Raw genomic sequence first — 19,703 nt, 5'->3', positions numbered from 1 at the left:
ACTTTTGTGTGCTAAGCTTGAGGCTGATGTGAGGCTTTTATGGGCAAGATATAACATGGACTCCCCAAAAGAGAGATTTTTATTAGAAAATCCTATGTGTAGTATATATATTATACACAGATGTGTGATAGTCAGGTGGGTTATCTGAGCCTAGACTCACTGAAAACTTTGGACTCCCAGTCAAAGAAAGCCCTTCATCGCCCCTCCTGAACAGACATGGAGCCTGTCATATGACCTTCACCCAGGACTTTCTTCTGTCTCTTGAGTCATCTTTAGTCATACTGAGATGTACCTTGAGCTGTTGAATAGAGGCACCTGGAATCTAAGGAACTCTCTTCTTGCAGTGGCAGCACTCAACCATCAGCAATCAGCTGTGTGCTGCTCCACTTGCTGCTCAGTGATTGTTGTGTCAGTGACTCCTTCCCACTACTCCCAGCTGCATGAGTATCCCCCTGCCTCAGGCCCTGGTCTTCCCCAGGATTCCCGTGCTTTTCTCCCTCAGGCCTTAATCGTGCTTTGGTCCGGCGGTCTCAGCAGTGACACCTTAGTTAAGAGTGATACATTCCCCTCAGGAGCTTGATTTTAACCACTTTTAACTTGTTAGAAAAATTCCTCACGTGGGACCTCTGCACAGAGGAGACTTAAAAAATAAAATGTGGAGTATATCAGTCAAACTGAGTCTGAGATAGGGAACATCAAGAAAATAAGTGAGTTTTCAGGATTTGAAACAAATTATTTTTGTTGTTCACCCATATCTCCAGAATGACTTGTTTTATACTATTTTATCTGAGATGTATGTTAATTGTCAGTGAGGCGGAATTCCTAGGGCAACTTTTATTGAGCAGAAATACCACTGTGCTCTCCCATGTTGTTGTGGCATTTCCTCGACCCTAGCAAAACAAACAAACAAAGCTCTAAAAACTTTCTGAGCCATTTCCCCACTAATTATTTTGGCACCTTCAGTAGCAGGTTTCCTCTTTCTTGTAAATCCCGGAGAGAGACCTGAAAGCTGCCTGTGTGCACATTAATCTCTCAAAGGGGGCTGGGATCAGCATTTAGTTATGTCAACATGGTTTTTCGCTGGAGGAAGCATTAAACTGAGAGGCTCTCAGTGTTAATGTGCAGTATAATTGGTAAACGCTGAGTCGTGAGGGAAAAGTAAATGTTATGATGGCTGTCTTAACAGTTCATTGAATTTGTATTTTATGTTTTGAGAGAGTTAAAACAGATTCTTATTATTTCTGGTACCTTTGATAAACTCTTTGGGTGAAATTCTGGCCCCCCCTTGAAGTCAATGAAAGTTTAGCCATTGACACCAGTGGGGACAGGATTTTATCCTTCAGGTTCTTCCATGCATCATAGATGAATAGCTGCTGACAATCATTGTGATGACCATTTTGCCCACTGCCCAATTCTACAAGGACTGGCTTCAATGAAAGTTGAAAGTGCTCTGGACCTTGCAGGATCAGATACCCAGTGTTGAAACCTTTTAACTTCTAGTGTGAATGGCCTAGAAACATGTTTTGTCTCATTGCAGGAAGTATTATAGATCCCATGTTTCACCAGTTCTGTTGTTGACAATCACTGTTAGCAGTGTTTGTTTTCCAACCACAGATGGGTCAATTTAGCCATGTACTCCTGATGTTCTTTGCATGGAACTCTTATTGAAGTTAATGGATGTTGATCATATAAAAGTCAGCTTTGACTCTCAAAAATGTCAGCATTTTGGGCTATTGATCTGGAGAATTAATTGTTCCAATTCCTTACTGCATGAACTTTATATACTGTACATAGGGATACATCAGTAATGTGATGCTTAGGATTTCCTTTTATCCCAAACATCGTATGATATTCTATGGCTGAAAAGTCATCGTCACAATGAGCTTGCTCTAATATGCATGTCCTGAATTACCTGGAAGCCCAGTGAAAAGTTAATGACTGAGACTGTCAAAGGAGTCTATGGGTGTTAGACCAGCAAAGAGTCTAGTGGCATCTTATAGACTAACAGATGTATTGGAGCATGAGGTTTTGTGGGTGAATACCCACTTCGTCGAATGCATGTAAAGTGCTCAATTCCCATTTCACGTCAGTGGGAAATTGACACTGATTCTCTTAGGCGCCTTTGAAAATCCTAGGCAATGATTTTAGATGGAACAGTGATCCTTGAGGATGATTTGCTGTACAATATTTCTGCAAAGTAATGAACGTTGTTTGGTGTAGTTCTGAATAATCCCGCTCTTTCTCGTTTTTATAGGGTATTCCAGGGCCACATGGGAATCCAGGTTTGCCAGGGCTGCCTGGTCAAAAGGTGAGCTAACTTAACCATACTGCCATAAGCATTATTTGAACTTCCAGATGTCTAACTTTTTGGAAGTCCTAGAGTTTGCTTCCATTAATAGTAGTGATTAATTTTATTTGGTTTACAAATGGAGAGCACAGCTATAAACAGTTTTTAAAGAAATGTAACCAATAAAACTTAAACCAAGATCAAAAGAAAAATAGCCAGTTTCACAGGAGAAAATGATGCATGTGGAATGATGGCCTGGAGGCCTTTACTCATGTGAGTATTCCTTGCTTTCCAACGGATTTTGATTGAAGTCAATCCAATTACTTGGGTGAGTCAGAATTATTCTAGTGAGGCATTTGCAGGATTGGACATTTAATTCTGGCGGTAATCTTTTGCTTTGGTCAAAAATAAAAAATTGGCCAAGTCACTCTCCATAAATACTTCTATTTGCTGTCAAGATTTCACCTGTCTGATGGCATTTAACCGCTCTAACTTCAGAGTTTGTTGGTTAAATGATAGAATAAGAACTGTGGAACCTAGATTTGATAGTGCAAATTTAAGAAAAAATATTCAGCCATAAACTCAGTTAATAACTTTCAAACCTGGGTTACAAAGGCCACTTAAATACCAGCAGGCAGATTTATCAGTTGCAAAATGCCTTCAATTCAAATTTAGTTTTAACAATTTGATAGGTAAGTTAGGAAAAAACAACATGATGCTTTAGTGTGATTCCTTATGGCAGGAATCTGACCTGTAGTGACAGGTGTTAAAAACTACTCTAGGCCATGAAAATATATCAAATAAAGCTTGTGATGTTTGACATTGTAAAACAAAGTGGCTTTGTGTTTGCTATGTTCCCTTTTGTTAGTATCTAATTTTATTACAACCATTAAACGTAGTGATTTCCACAACTCGGTTTTATGCAAACTGGGCAATAGAGAAGTGTAGACCGCTGTTACTTGAAATAACTGTAGCCAGCTACTCATAGGATTTATTTCATAATATATATTTCCTTTCGTTGAGTCATACCAAGATTCTGAGTGTCTATCTACTCTGTAGTTGAGTTCATGGTTTTAAAAAATGAAGTATCAGAGGGGTAGCCGTGTTAGTCTGGATCTGTAAAAGCAGCAAAGAGTCTTGTGGCACCTTATGGACTAACAGACGTACTGGAGCATAAGCTTTCGTGGGTGAATACCCACTTCGTGCATCCGACAAAGTACATGCATCCAACGAAGTGGATATTCACCCATGAAAGCTCATGCTCCAGTACGTCTGTTAGTCTATAAAGTACCACAGGACTCTTTGCTGCTTTTAAAAAATCAAGCAATTAATAAAAACTAATGTATTTTCTAGGCTTAGCTATGAAAGCTAGATTTTCTTGTTGGTCACAATTTATTATTATTAATACTGTATCATTATTTTATGCAGAGGGTGCTAGAGCTCCACACAACTGCAGTTTTACTGTAAAATTACAGTATCGTAATATTTTAATTAAATAGAAGTAAGCCAGATCCTCACCAAGTGTAAACTGGAGAAGCTCCACTGAGGTCAATTGACCTATGCTAATATACACTAACTGAGACTGAAAACACTTGGGTTTAATCTTAGAACACACAAGATCAAATGTAATCATTTTCCGGCAGTAACATCACAATGAATTTTATTCTCCCCTCAAGGTACATGTGTATCTCCTATCTACATTGAAGAGTTACACATGTGCTTCAAGAATGGAATTTAATACATTTATAGCTTCCTAGATTGTCACTCATGGCTTTAAACCGAAGGTCAGGTTCGGTCCCTGTGTGTATGCCAGCAGCTTCCATTGACATGTATATAGTTTAGGGTCCTTAGCATGTAACCTTAGATACTTGGCCTAGAGGTATAAGGTGGACGTGTGGTCTCAAATCACCAAAGCATGCATGAGTTTTTGGCAATTTTCCTAGCTATCATAAAAAAGAACTATTTCAAGAAAATGGAGTGTGTGGATTTTGGCGCTGTTATAGCTGCATTGTAATGCTAAATAGATTAAATACTTATATATTTTATTTTACCTTCACAAGATGGTTTATAGTTCCTTGTTCCTGCTTCACAACTGAAAACCATGTATAATGATGACTGCTTGTTTCTAGGTTAAAATGACAAAGAATTGTGTATGCTTTATTGGGGAAATGGCATTGGGCAAGATATGAAAGGGAACATATTTTAACTAGCTAAGAACCAGCTGCAGCTTTTTACAAATAACTTTTTTAGTTCAGTCTGTTTGAATTGTAAAAGGGAAGCAGGACACTGCTCTCTTGGCGATGGTGTTAGCAAGAGGAGGATCAGGGCCAACATGTATCATTTCAAATGTATCATTTCCAATAATAGTTATCAACTTACATTTGTTCCTATTCACTCCATCACCCAAACTTATCACCTGATTAGTGCCTATTGAAGTCAAGGGGAATCTTTCCACTGACTTGAAAAGGCAGAGAGTGAACAGGACTTGCACTTGGGTCTCCATGCCAAAAGAAGCAAATATGAAGGATTTGGGGCTAGAAAAGGAGGGTGGAAAGATAATGGTGTGAAGAGATTTGATGGGAAAGAGAAATCAATAATAGTAAACATAAGTAAAGGGACAAAGGCTGATCCCCAAGTCCTGCAATTCATTGTGCACTATCAGACTGCTGCACCCACGCACAGCCATGCTGAAGAAATGGATCTCTGCAGGGAGGGGAACTGTCTTCCACATGCAACAAAGTGCAGAATTGGGGCCAAAATCAGAAAGTTTAATGTATTGAAAAGAGAGGAGAAAAAACCCTGAAAGATCTTAAAGGAATGAGAATATTTATTTAAAAAAAAAAAAAGGCCTGGATAATTTACTAGTAGTTTAAAAAAAAATCAAATGTCCCCAGTTCTGGCTGGGGAGGAATTAGTAGCGCCCAACTCCTTTTGAATGCCCTGAATCCTTTTCATTTTGGTTTTGAAAAGTTGGCAGTGTCAAACAGTGGATTTTTTTTAATAATTATCTCATTGCATATAATCTGGCTATATGCCAGAAAATCTATAGTCATCCTTCACCCTAAGTAAATAGCTTTGTCTGAGACTACAGTTTAATTCAAGATCCAGTCTGTGGCTGCATTTGACAGGAACTTAAACATGCTGCTGGTATCTGTCATGTCATTTCTATCTTTAGGCCAGACTTTTTTGTGTAGAGTATTGACATTGTTCACCCACATGCCACTCCATACACCACTGTTTATTGACATAACACATCAATCCGTACTATACTTTAATGGCTACAGTGAAGTATGGAATTAAATGAATAGGAGAAGTTGAGCCAGTTTACTGAGGAAGGAAATAGAAATATGTATACAAGCGATGATTGTACAGAGGCTTAGCTATCACGCAAGGCAGTAATTATATGTAGGTTTTTTTTGTTTTCATAAAGTTTGTTGCATGGACAATGAATTCATTTAGCTGTAATGGATTCTGTGATGATGATGCAAAGGTAAAATGCAGTGAATCATTGGATTCACCACTGCATTGCACCTCGTGTAGTCAGTTAAACCTGTGCAAAATGGGCATAAAGTGAGTGGAGGAATCTGATTTGAAGCATTTTATACCCACTTTGCATGAGAGTAAATAATTACACAAAGTACAGGGCAGGTCCAGATCACCCTGTCCTGTGAAGAAACCTGCCCAGATGGGTTAAAGGGAGGGTTTGGACTCTGTGAGGTTTACGTGGTGGGAAGGGTTAGGAGGCTGCAGATTTTAGGAGCTGCAGTCCCTCTGAACCCTACACATCTCTGGGATATATTGAGGAATAGCCTCCTGTCATGAACAGATAGCTAAGGGTTAATGTCTCTTTCACCTGTAAAGGGTTAACAAACAGCGACCTGCAACACCTGACCAGAGGACCAATCAGAAGACAAGATACTTTCAAATCTGGGTGGAGGAAGCTTGGGTGTGTGTTTTGTTCTGTGTGTGTTGTACTCTCTGGGGTCTGAGAGAGACCAGACGTAAGCAGATTCCTCCAACTTTCTAAACAATCCTCTTTCTAATTCTAGTAAGTATCGATAAGGCGGCTTTAGTCTTTAATTGTTTTTCTTTATTGCAAATGTGTATCTGGCTGGTAGAGTTTAATGTGTATTTGGCTGAAAATATTTTAAATTGTATTTCTGCTGGAGGAGGTTTTTCTCCATTTTCTATAATCTGAAAGACCCTGTAATATTCCATCTTGAATTTACAGTGATTATCTTTATTCTTCTTTCTTTTATTAAAATCTTTTCGTTTAAAATACCTAATTGAATTTCCTCTGGTTTAATGCTGAGGTATTGAGTCTGTATCACCAGGGACTTGGGGGAGAAGAGAGGAGGGGGAGAAGGTGAATTTCCTCTTGTTTTAGATTACAGCGAGCTTAGATCTGTATTGCCTCTGGTGAGGGAAGAGAGGAGGGTGAGGTGGAATCCCTGCTGTGTTGTGATTAACAAGGAGTTTGAAGCACGGTGACTTCTGGTGTACCCAGAGCGGGAAAGATCTAGGAGGAAGAAAGGAAGGGAAGGAAATGATTTATTCCCCTTTGTTGTGAGACTACAGAATTTGGGTCTTGGGTCCCTAGGAAGGTTTTGTGGGGATCAGAGTGCCGGGCAAACGCACTAAAAATATTTTTGGGTGGTGGCAGCTTATCAGATCTAAGCTGGTAATTAAGCTTAGAGAAATTCATGCTGGTACCCCAATTTTTTGGACTCTAAGGTTCAGATTGGGGAAAGATACCATGACACCTCCCCCTTCCACACAGTGGCAGGAAACATCTTGGATGGATCCCCCTTCCCACCTGGCATCATGGCTCCTTAGAGCCTACCTTTATTTATATGGCTAACTAGTGTACTGATTTCTTCTGTCTTAAAGCTGTTAAAAATTAGCAAACTTCTATTTGGTAATTTTCTTGGCTTCACAACTTTGTTTTTTTATGGGTTAGTAGTAAGAAAATGGTGAAATAGAAGGGATATGTGATTTGTCTGACAAGAGGAATTCCTGAGACCTACCAACACAAGACTAATTGCAAAATCGTTGTCTTATGAATTATTTTTAGAAGAATTGTGTTTACCACAGGAATATCTATCTTCTGTTTGACACTGGCAAGTTTTCATCTCTGCTTGCAATATGACCTTTCTGTTGTGCCACGCAAGCTTTGCTGTCATTAGAGAGATGCTAATCTTTATCACAGTTAAAGCACTATTCCTCAATAACCCTGGGAAGGTAAGTACTGTGTATAGAGTCTGTCTCATCTTCAGTTTGGAAGACTTGACATGCTTATAAACACAACTCAAGCATTCTCTGAGCAGTCATAACAAAGCAATACTAGAAAAAGATTTTAAAGAGAAAATAGGCCAGATCCTGAGGGGTAGTGCAGCTGGTTTCTGTCTCACCATGGGTGGACTTTGGCTGTAAGCCCAGTCTAAACAATCGAAGGAGGAGCGCCACACAGCAAGGGAGAGTCTTCACTGGTATATGGTACTTTTATGCCATACTCCCTCTTTCCTGCTAACGTAGCAGGGGAGAGTGGGCATGGGCAGGATATTCCTGTGCCATAACAGTTCCAGGCTGTGTTTTCTGCTCTTTGTTGCTGTTACAGACCAGTGTAAGTCACAACACACCCTGAGGCTTAAATCCTGTTCTTTCAGAGCTCAAATTTATGGCAGCATTAACACTTGGAAGCCTAATTGTTTTAGAATTAGGATTATCTCTCTCTCTTGCACACACACTCAGCCTGGGCACTTTTTGCAATTATCAGATACAAGTTCATTTTTCCAGAACCCAGTAGCTGAACAGTGGCTTGGCTGGTTTTCTCGATCAGAGAAGTATTTATTTTGGGCAGTTTTGTGTTAGTGAATGCAAAGATATGTAGAGAGTCATGTGATGCCAGTGCTACAGAGCAAGGGCTTGTTGAAGAAGAGATGTAATTTGCAGTTGTTAACATAAACCCCATCTTGATTGGGACTTTTTTCTGACATAAGGGTCTGCCCAATTTGTAAATTGGCACAATGCCACCCTAACAGATGGACATGAATGTAGGCCACACACACACACATATTACTTCAGTGGCTGAGGGCAGAATTCGCTGCTGAGAATGCCTGAACAGCTGTCCATACTGTTTTTAGTTACTTATAAATAAAGGGCATGTGCCATCTTTAATCCAACTCTGATCTGGACTAGCTTTAACCATAAAAAATAATTTCCTTAGCTATAGAAGAGAAATTCTTGGAGAGGCTGAACTAAGCTGAGTATGGAGCAATCCATTATTATATGGTTTTCAGCTTCAAGGCCAAAGGTTACGTCTGGTCTGTACAGTTTCGATATGACGAGGTCAATGGAATGTAACCATATGTACTGTGTGCAGCATTTAGTATAAGTAAACCAGTGGAGATTACTTGTGCTGTATTTTAGCTTAAAATAATTGTTTTTAATGATAAGATAAAGAAAGTACAAATATGGTCTCTGTCTAAATATTTAAACTTTCCAAATGCCCAGGTTTGATACAAGTGAAGCAATAAACTAAGATAATTGTGTAGAGAGGTTACCTGTAATAGGAATTATCTAGCCAATAGTGGTTCTTGATCCACCTGCTGGAGGTTGTGGGTCCCCAGCATTGGTGAGTCTGTCAGTAACAGAGAGCACTGCAGTGCCAGCCACCCAGAATCCCTGCTATGTTGGAGGACTGAAGCTAGATTGCACAAACTAAAATAGTGGTCAGGGCTGGGCTAGCCAGGAGATCTGCTGAGTCAGTACTTCTCCCAGGGACCGCTGTTACTGAGGTTTCTATGAAATCTGCAATTCCAGAAGAAGTCAATCAGACCTTCCGTCATTCAGGACTTCTGGAAAATTGGGTCTTAAGTGTGTCAGAGACATTGCTCTTTGTCCAGTTGATAATATATGACAGTGGCCAGCAATGCTGCTGTGTTTCCCCAAAATGTTTTGTGGACATCAAAAACATTCATATAAAGAGAATTTTCAAATGGTTGGGGAAGTTGATGGTAAAGTGACTCACATTATAGGACACAACTGGGTTTTCAGAAGAAATGAGTGTTAGATAAAAGGAAGCTCAGATATCTAGAGGCCCAACTGTTTCAGCACAAAGGATGTCTTTGTGATTCAGCTGAAGAGCTCCAGTTAAACAACATCTGACTAAATCAGGTTGAATTGAGAGGAATCAAATGTTAAGTGAGGCCATATTCAAGGTTAACTGGCCAAAGAGTCAATGAACATAAGTTGTTGTCTTGGTGACAGAGGTATGGAAGGCTGTGGAAAAGGAGAGATCAGTCTGGAGGAACTCCCTTTCCCTTATGGAAACCATTTCTGCATGTAGAGGGCATGACTTAGTTATGTCATTCAAGTCAGCAGGGCCTGATACTATTTACCTCAGAGTGCTGAAGGAATTAGCTGAAGAAACCTTGGAGCCACTGGCAATAATGTGTGCAAACTCCTGAATGACAGGACAGGTCCTGGAAGCCTGCAGAAGGGATAATGTAGTGCCCATCTATAAAAAGGGAGGGAAAGCCAGGGAACTATAGACCAGTCAGCCTGACCTTGATACCTGGGAAGCTATTAGAGCAGTGTATAAAACATTCAATTTGCGAATACCTGGAGGATGAAGGGATAATCACTAAAAGCAACATGGATTTATTAAGATCAAATTATGCCAAACCAGATTGATTTCCTTCTTTGACATGTTAACTAGTTTGGTTGATAGCAGGAATGTGGTGGCTGTAATATATCTGGACTTCAGCAAGGCTTTTGACACAGTCCCACGTGACATTCTAATAAGTAAGCTCAAGAAATGCAGACTCAACAGAACTACCATTAAATGGATACATAATTGGTTAAACAACTGCAAACAAAGAGTAACTATTAATGGAATGATGTTAGATTGGAGGGAGGTCTTAAGTGGGATTTCATAGGGATGTGTTCTGGGTCCATTGTTATTTAACATCTTTGTTAATGACTGGGATGTAGGAATAGAGAGCATACTAATCAAATCTGCAGATGATACAAAGTTAGACAGGGTTGCCAATACTTCAGAGGATAGAGATAAAATTCAAAGAGATCTTGATAAATTGGAGAACTGGGCTACTGACAACAAAATGAAATTCAACAAAGACAAATGTAAGGTGCTACACTAAAGAAAGAAAAAACAAATGCACAAACACAGAATGGGGGATAACTGGCTTGGTAGCAGCACTGCTGAGAAGGATTTGGGAGTTGTGGTGGATCACAACCTCAGCATGAGTCAGCAATGTAATGCTGTTGCAAAAAAAGCAAATGCAATTTTAGGTTGCATTGACTGCAGCATGTGCCACTCTACTTAACACTGGTTAGGCCTTAGCAGGAGGACTGTGTCCAATTTTGGTCACTGATGTAAAGAAACTGAAAAGGATCCAGAGGCGAGCAACAAAAATCATCAAAAGGATGGAATGCAGGCCATATGAGCAAAGAATGAAGGAACTGGGTATGTTTAGTTTGGAAAAGAGATTAAAGGAGGACATGATAGCAGTCTTCAAATACTTGAAAGGCTGCCATAAAAAAAGATGGAGAAAAGTTGTTCTATCTTGCCATAGCAGGCAGGACAAGAGGCAATGGCCTCAAAGTACAGCATAGCAGATTTAGATTAAATCTCAGGAAAAGCTTCCTAAGTATAAGAACAGTAGGACAATGGAGCAGATGCCTCAGGAGGTTGTGGAACTCCTTCACTGGAGGTTTTTAAAAGGAGTCTGAATAGCCATCTGCCTTGGTTGGTTTAGATACTACAAATCCTATACCTTGGCCAGGGATCCCATCTAACCCTACGATTCTATGACTTCTAGTCAGGAATGACTCATAACCTGCCAACTTGAACCTAGGACTGTTGGATTGCTCTCTCTTACTTACTCCATCCTTCAGGGCTCTGTGCTATTTTTAGGAAGTATTGGATGTATGAAAAAAAGATGGAAAAGGCTACTATTTCTGATAACATTTAGAGTAGGGGTGAGCAACCTTTCAGAAGTGCTGTGCCGAGTCTTCATTTATTCATACCAATTTAATGTTTCACATGCCAGTAATACTTTTTAACATTTTTAGATGGTCTCTTTCTATAAGTCTATAATATATAACTAAACTATTGTTGTATGTAAAGTAAATAAGGTTTTTAAAATGTTTAAGAAGTTTCATTTAAAATTAAATTAAAATACAGAGCCCCCAGCATCAGTGGCCAAGACCTAGCAGTGTGAGTGCCACTGAAAATAAGCTTGTATGCTGCGTTTGGCATACGTGCCATAGATTGCCTACCCCTGATTTAGAGAAAACATGGAACCATGAAGGACTGGTGGATTATTTTCAATTGACAATAACGTTCTTCTTTTAAACTCAGGCTAGAAAACTGTTAAGTTAGTGTGCTGTCTATTGTAAGCCTGGTCAATGGGAATGCTTCAGTCTCTTCTAATGCAGGCAGTTTACTATTTCTAAGGGTTAATTTATTACCTGGGAACAAAAAGCAATTGACTTCAAAAAGTTGCGACAAGCACGCAGACTTCTCAGACTCTCATGGCAATAAAAACAGGTAGTGACACTTGAAAGAGATAGGAAAGTAAAGTGTAGCACGGTGCCGAACTTAATTATGTGGGAACACAACAAGCTATGAAATATGGCATATGAAACATAGCCATATGTTTTCCTTATGCGAGACAACATTTTCCTATTGCCAGAATATGTGAAAAATCATATGTATATTTATGCAATTTATTTCCCCAGTAAAATGTCCTCTGCCTGCCACCTGAACATCACATTTCCCCTTTAAAAGTATCTACATTGTTTGTAAGGAATGTAACTCCAAACGTTGCATTTTTGAAGCAAGAAATGAGCAACTTCACACTAGCCTTCAGAGAAAATTATTTCTATGTTACATCGTGGGGTAATTCTAGTGAGTTTTATGACAAATTTTGTTTTGTGGGGGAATATGCCATGAATGAAAAATTGCAACCAACTGACTACATCTCAACAGCATCTTTCAAGGACACTAAATTAAAGGATAGGAACAAAGAACTGAACAGAAATAGAAATGAGATCACAACTATATTGTTGTTCATGTTTGATATGGTTTGATATATCAGGCTTGCGTAAATCAGCAAAGGACAAATAAAGTATTCAGTTATAGCTGAGAATGCAGGCACACTGATTTTTCTGTACTCTGACTGCATTTGCAATTAAACTCTGCCTTTTTAATAAATAATCCTCAGGTACATTATGAAGAAATGCAGGGAAATTCAAACTCGTCGCCACATATGCGTTCAGATTATTGTATTATGCCATATTGTGTGACATGCATATTTTAATAGGAAAATTGACATAAGGAAACATTCCTGGAATAAGAAATATACTTTGTACAGCATTAGATCCTGCACACACACAATCAGTTTCTTCAACAGTGAAAGTATTTGTGGCTAGCTATATAATTAAATCGTCTGTCCCTGTACCACGCTGATTTCATTTCTCTCCAATAGGGCCCTAAAGGAGATCCAGGATTCTCCCCGGGACAAGCAAAACGTGGAGAAAAGGTAACTGCTTCATAATTACAGAGAAATGTTAGACACATTTTTTGTTGTTGAAGTTTGCTTATGTCAGTCATCTGTATTGTTGGGTTTAATTACCTTTTAAGTCTAGTGCTATCTAAATTGCAATTTCTGTTTTCCCATTATTGTTTGTCTCACAATGACTGGTGTCTATATGGGTCGCTGGATTTTAGTGTTCTATGATAAAGTAAGCCTCTGGCAACAGTTATGAACCAAAAAACAAACGTAAAATAACAACACTTAATGGTTCACCTGTAGTTATATCTGAAATCAAACACAGAATTTAAAATTTAAGAAACAAAAATTAAAAAGTAAAACTCTATTAGAAGAATTACATTCAGTTAGTTAGGACTCAATACATATAGTACAGTTAAACTGTTGTCTTTGTTAACTCCTTCACATCAGCAACAAAATATGAGTATTGAAACCTTATAACATCTTATATTGGTACACAAAGCTCAGAGTGACAATGGTTAAAGGTTTCAGAGTAGCCTCCGTGTTAGTTTGTATCCGCAAAAAGAACAGGTGTACTTGTGGCACCTTAGAGACTAACACATTTATTTGAGCATAAGCTTTTGTGGGCTACAGCCCACTTCATCGGATGCACAGAATGGAACTTATGGTAAGGAGATATATATACACATACGGAGAACTTGAAAAGATGGGAGTTGCCCTACCAACTCTAAGAGGCTAATTAATTAAGATGAGCAGTTATCAGCAGGAGAAAAAAATCTTTTGTGGTTATACTCAAGATGACCCATTTCAGATAGTTTGACAAGAAGGTGCGAGGATACTTAACATGGGGAAATAGATTCAGTGTGTGGAATGGCTCAGCCATTCCCAGTCTTTATTCAAGCCTAGATTGATGGTATCTAGTTTGCATATTAATTCAAGTTCAGCAGTTTTTCATTGGAGTCTGTTTTTGAAGCTTTTCTGTTGCAAGATTGCCACCTTTAAGTCTGTTACTGGGTGACCAGAGAGGTTGAAGTGTTCTCCTACTGGTTTTTGAATGTTATGATTCCTGATGTCAGATTTGTGTCCATTTATTCTTTTGCCTAAAGACTGTCTGGTTTGGCCAATGATGGTTAAAGCAATACCTCCAACTTAAAAATCACATCTCAACCTTAACTTATTTTACCTTCTGTTCTTGCAAGGGATACTTCATGTTAGCATAACTGAAACTTTAGAAATAAGCCTTTGTGACCAGAATCCCAGGGGAGCCAGCTGAGGTCACTCAGTTAGGATGAACTGCAAAGAATGAGGTAGACAATCTGGAAAGCTGGTGGAGATTCCAATGCTTAGACTTAGCAAGCCAGCACAAAACCTTCTGTAATACCTTACTGCTTGCCCAGAAGTCAACAACACAATTCCCTTAAAGTCAGGGGCAGCTCCAGGCACCAGCCCAGCAAGCACATGGCTGGGGCAGCAAGCCGTGGGGGGCGGCCTGCCAGTCGCTGTAAGGGCAGCAGACAGGTGGCTTTCAGCAGCATGCCTGTGGGAGGTCAGCCGGTCCCGCAGCTTCGGCGGCAATTTGGCAGCAAGGACGCTGATGGCGCGGCACCAGCCGACCTCCCACAGGCATGCCACCAAATCTGCATGACCAGCGGACTGCCCATAGGCACGCCGCTGAAATCCATCTGACTTCCATGCTTGCGATGGCAAAAAACATAGAGCTGCCCCTGCTTAAAGTAACCCAGCCTCAGGCCTCCACCTAGACACTCAAGTCAGATCTGATGAGGCTTAGTGAAAATCTTATTCATCATATAAGAAAGTTCTACCAATCCCAAAGGATTGGACATATTACCTCCCAGGTTAATGAATATTCCAGATTTTACCCAAATACACACTTACCACCAATTCTTATTAACTAAACTAAATTTTTTTAAAAAGAAAAGAGAGTGAGTATAGGTGAAAAGATGAGTTCACATACAGACATGAGTTCAATTTTTGAGGTTCAGATTCATAGCAGAGATGGTGAGCTTTGTAACTATTTTCAAAATAGTTCATAGATTATAGTCCAATGTTTGTATTCAGGGCAGTCCAATCAGAACTGGTATCTCAGTGGTTGGGTTTCAGCTTCCACTGCACGAAGCCTCAAGCAGATCTGAGATGTAAGAATCCAAGCCATTTTTTATACAGTTTCAGGCCTTCTTTGACAGCTCAGAGTCCCTTGGCGAACAATAGACGCTTGTTTCCTAAGCATTGCCGGTAATTATTCATACTGATCAACATAAGGCAATTGCCTATTTTTCCACCATTCGCAGATTATTTGCTATACATTTCAGAGAGAAATGAATACAGCAATGTCCCATGTTTACTGTTCATTTAAATATTCTTTTGATCTCTGAATTAACAGAATACAGCATAGACAGGGACTGTTTGATTACATTGTTGACCACTACCAATATATATGTAAATACACAAAACCACAAACATTATCTCCCCATGTGTTTTTAGGGATTGAATTTGAGTAATTTATCCTACAGGATGCTTAACTCTTTCTGGTCATACATCACAGCCTTTTCCTTGTTTTTCAAAATTTGAAAGCCTTCTGTTTATCCGTTTCCCTCCTTCCCATGTCTAGCCTTGATTGCATAGACACTTTAGCAGATGCTTATTTTAAAGCACTTGAGTTAAGCTCATTTAATTCTGTGGGATTACTCATGTATTTAAAACTGAGCATATGTGTAAATCTTTGTAGTATTAGGGAATACTCACCAATGTCGCTGTCTTCTCTCCCAAAAAAATGCTAAAACATTGTGTACTTGAAAATAAAGAACCTGATTCTGATCTCACTTACACTGGTGTAAATCAGAACTGACTTTTTTTAAATCAATAGCTACCCTTGTGTACAGCAGGTGTAAGTGACAGAAGAATCAGATCCAGAGCAAAGCTCTGCTTTGAAAAAAAGACTGTAAAAATGACACCTTCCGAGTCAGCAGATCTGCTTCCTGTGCTTATTCCGGATCTTATCTGCTGACTTTAGTGATTAAAAAATAAGCTTCCACCCCGCACCCCTTTCTAACCCTCTTGACCCAACACAGTTTTGAGAGAATGGTCAGAATTCTATTTTAGTTCACACATCATAAACATAATTGTTATCTAAGTTGCAACTGGCTTGCACAGGTGTGGCTAAGAGCAGAGTTTAGCCCAAAGAATCTTGATGACTTTGGTGATGAGGCTAAGCCAGAAAGAATCCAAACTAGAATCAAAAGTCAAGTTGAACCTGAAGGACTGTTAAAAAAACATGTTTTTATTAGCAAATGGAACAAACTACTTCAAGAAGTAACCAAGAGACAATGACAGATTTAATGACATTTACATTTAGAAAATATTTGGAATGCTTTCCAAATATAAATACTTTCCAAATTTCTAAATGTATATGTCATTAAATCTGTTTGAAAACAGTAAACTGGCAATTTTTTTTTCATTCAGAGCAATGGGCCAAAGTCAGAGGTATTGTAGGCTGTGTAGATTTAGACTCACTTCGACTGTGCTGTAGCTATGACGATGTAACGCCAAAGTGCAGTTGCAGCCTACAGTGACAAAAGGGGGTTTTCCATCACTGCTGGAACACCTGCCTAAGCAATAGTAGGTAAGTTGATGGAAGTATTCTTCCATCAACCTAGAAGCGTCTATACCAGTGCTTAGGTTGACATAGCTATGGTGCTCAGGGGCTTGGATTTTTCACACTCTGGAATGCCATTGCTATGTTGACATAAATTTTATATGTAGACCAGGCCTACATTTGTGTAACATGCAAGTGGAAGGACCAAATGGAGGTATACACATTTCACCAAATGAATCGATCTCTAAACAGACTTAGTCTCACTTCTGAATTTAGCCTTGCCTTTGATAGGCAGCTCTTTAAAATGAAACTCTAAATATACATTATGAAATAAGCAGCTAATTAAGCTCTCAATATGAGCACATTGGTTTTAAAGCATTAACCATAATTAGTAGGTGTGCAATTCAAAAGTAAACTGTAATCATAAACCTCCAAGCCATAGCTTCCACGAAGAATGACTCTGTATTTTTATACTGAAAATTAATTTTGAAAGACAAAATAACCAACTAATTTAACTATAGGAGCTTACTCCTGGAATCCACAGTAAGGTGAAGTGGAGGACAGAATCTTTGATTTTTTAGTATTAAGAGGGTTCTTAATGAATATAGCCCAATAGCGCTGAAAGATCCTTTGTGAATAAAGCTGTGATGAAGACACAGTATTTCTGAAATGAGACTTCTACTGTCTTAGCTTCCCCAAGGTTACATAACAGTGACAGTATTTTTCCCCTCAGAAAACCTTTTTGTTTCATTTGTTACTTGCAGTTTGTATGGAAACTAAATGTGCAGTCATTTTTTTTCCAGTGCAAGAAACATGTAACTTTGGGGAAATTGATCTGATGTGAACAAATTGAAAGTTAAGAAATAATTTATAACTACTCACTTGGAGTGAAATTCACCTCTGGGCAAATGCCAACACAAGACCTGTGTAACCGCTTCAGTCCTACTTAAGCTGGCTAAAATGTAGATATTCTGAGATCCTGAAATAAATGTTGTTATTCTGTCTATTCCATTTTAAATGTCCAGGGATATAGAGAATGTACTGCTTACCAGGTGTTTATAGTCTTTTCAAATATTAAAATAAAATGAAATGATTCTACCTTACTGTGTTGTACAGGGTGACCCAGGTCCAAGAGGCTTACTAGGCCCTCCTGGTATCAAAGGTCAGAAGGTAAGATTTTCTTTTAATTTTTATATTCAGCTCTTAAATGTAAGACCATGGGAAATCAGTGGGGGGTCTGCATAATTGGGCCCTCCAAGTTTGAGCTGCATAGTCTGTCTTTGGAAATTCCTTACCTCAGCTATCAAACCCCAACGTGCAGGACTGAATCTGAGCTGCAGATCATATACTGCATGTGCCTCTTTTTCAGGATGGGCCCAATCTGGAAAATAACAGATTCTCCCAAGCTATGCAAGTTTCAGGGCTCCATAGCAAGCCAATCTGTGTAGGAAAAAGGTCAACCTATCCCACAACAAGCCCCACCATCCTCTTCCCATTGCCCCTCACCTACTTCAAAAGTTCCATCTTTAATATCAGGAAGTGGATGGGAAGTCAGCAGGCAGTGTTCCCTATTAGCTAGTAGTGGAAGCATAGCTGAAATGCACCTCCAGATCAGCCTGTTCACCCTTCCACGTAAGCAATACTTCTAGGTTCAGTGCACACTCTCCTATTGGCAAAAGAAGATGGTACATGCTGAAATCTTCCCTTCCACTGCTTGTCTGATCTAGGTAGGGCCAGTCTGATCTAGGTAGGGCCAGTGCGAAACCTGTCCAAACTTAGGAGCCTTGATCTAAGTGAGGCTATAGCGCATGTACTGCCACTGTCCATACTGTGTAAGGCTTTGGTCCCTATGTGGTTCATCCAGACCCTTTTCTGAGTACTAAATTAATTTAAAATGTAGCGAGCAAAATGTAAATTTAAAGTTTTTTATAGTCACTCTCAAATTGTGTGCTACTCCGTAAAGCTTGCTATGTTTCTGCTCTGGTATTGTGAGCTCTTTCAAGCTTCAATAAATATACTCCTGCCTGGAAAATACTGATATTTTAAATGAATGAATCCCACTTTATTCTCAGTTTCAGTACTGCCCACTTCTTTTCTATTCATTAATTCATTCACTGAATCGTGTGTTAATTCATTCAGTGTTAGTGATGGAGCTCAATCTTTCAGCACCATAAAATTGGATGTTTTTCAACAATGTGTGTCAGAGCAGCTAAAACACTTGCCTTGAAGCCAAGTGAAATAAGTTTAGATTTTGGAAACTACCTAATAGTCACTTAATTATTTCTTCACTAGGAGAAATGTCAAAGCACTGTAAGAAATAAAAACCTCATACTCCACTTAGGAAACTACCCAGGTCTTAACAGTCCATTAACGTGGGACAGCATGAGGCAGACAAAGAAGTATTCAAGAAAGGGGACAAAAGGGATGCCAAGACTGTAGGAGTGGAGCGAGTGATACGGAGAGTACATAGACATAAAGCTGGAGACGAAGGGTGGAATAAATTTATAAATTATTTTGAAAACCACCAAAATATTGTTTAATTGGTTTCAGTAATGGATAGGAAGTCAGAGGACTTGTTTATATAGGGCCACTCAGGGAAAATTAATGTGAATTAACTAAGGATGTGAATTTAAAGTGGATTAGTTAAAATTCATTACCAGGGTGAAAGTAATTTACAGGACTTACCGGTACTGCCGGAGTCCTGAGGGGGTGTGGCCTCATCCAGAAGAGGCATGACCTCTCAAGATTTAAAGGCCCTGAGGCACCAGCTGTGGCTGGGAGCCCCTGGGCCTTTAAATCAATCAGGGGCTCCCAGCTGAAGAGAGGCTGCCCCGGAGCCCCTGGGCCTTTAAATCAATCAGGGGCTCCGGGGCAAATTAAAGGGCCTGGGGCTCCAGCCACTGGGGGGAACTCCAAGCTTTGCAGGACTGGAGCAGGGATTTAAAGGGCCCAGAGCTCCTACCATTGAGGGGAGCCCCGAGCCCTTTAAATCCTGGCCCCAGCCCGGCCGCCAGAGCAGTGACTGGGATTCAAAGGGCTCTGGGCTTCCCGCAGCCACGGGGAGCTCTGAGCCCTTTAAATCCTGGCCCCAATCCAGCCATCGGAGCCGCCACCGGGATTTAAAGGGCTCTGGGCTGGCCACAGCGGTGGGGAGCTCTGAGCCCTTTAAATCCCAGCCGGGGCCAGGATTCAAAGGGCTCTGGGCTGCTCGCAGCTGTGCGGTCCAGGACAGCGTACTGACTCTTGCTGGTACGCCGTACTGGAC

The 19,703-nt window shown here is 39.8% G+C and overlaps 1 protein-coding gene across 1 annotated transcript in view; it reads left to right on the top strand.

Moving 5' to 3' along the window:
• Window positions 1–19,703, top strand: part of COL24A1 (collagen type XXIV alpha 1 chain) — a 240,624-nt gene that overhangs the window by 47,792 nt on the left and 173,129 nt on the right. Inside the window, exons 5-7 of the mRNA XM_032779279.2 lie at window positions 2,255–2,308; window positions 12,802–12,855; window positions 17,555–17,608. Coding sequence (XP_032635170.1) covers window positions 2,255–2,308; window positions 12,802–12,855; window positions 17,555–17,608 — 162 coding nt within the window. The remainder of the gene's footprint in view (window positions 1–2,254; window positions 2,309–12,801; window positions 12,856–17,554; window positions 17,609–19,703) is intronic.

Source organism: Chelonoidis abingdonii, chromosome 7 (assembly GCF_003597395.2).
Source record: "Chelonoidis abingdonii isolate Lonesome George chromosome 7, CheloAbing_2.0, whole genome shotgun sequence".
Classification (NCBI taxonomy): Eukaryota; Metazoa; Chordata; order Testudines; family Testudinidae; genus Chelonoidis; species Chelonoidis abingdonii.
Note: the sequence above shows the minus strand (reverse complement) of the source record. Positions and strands in the feature narration are given on the sequence as shown.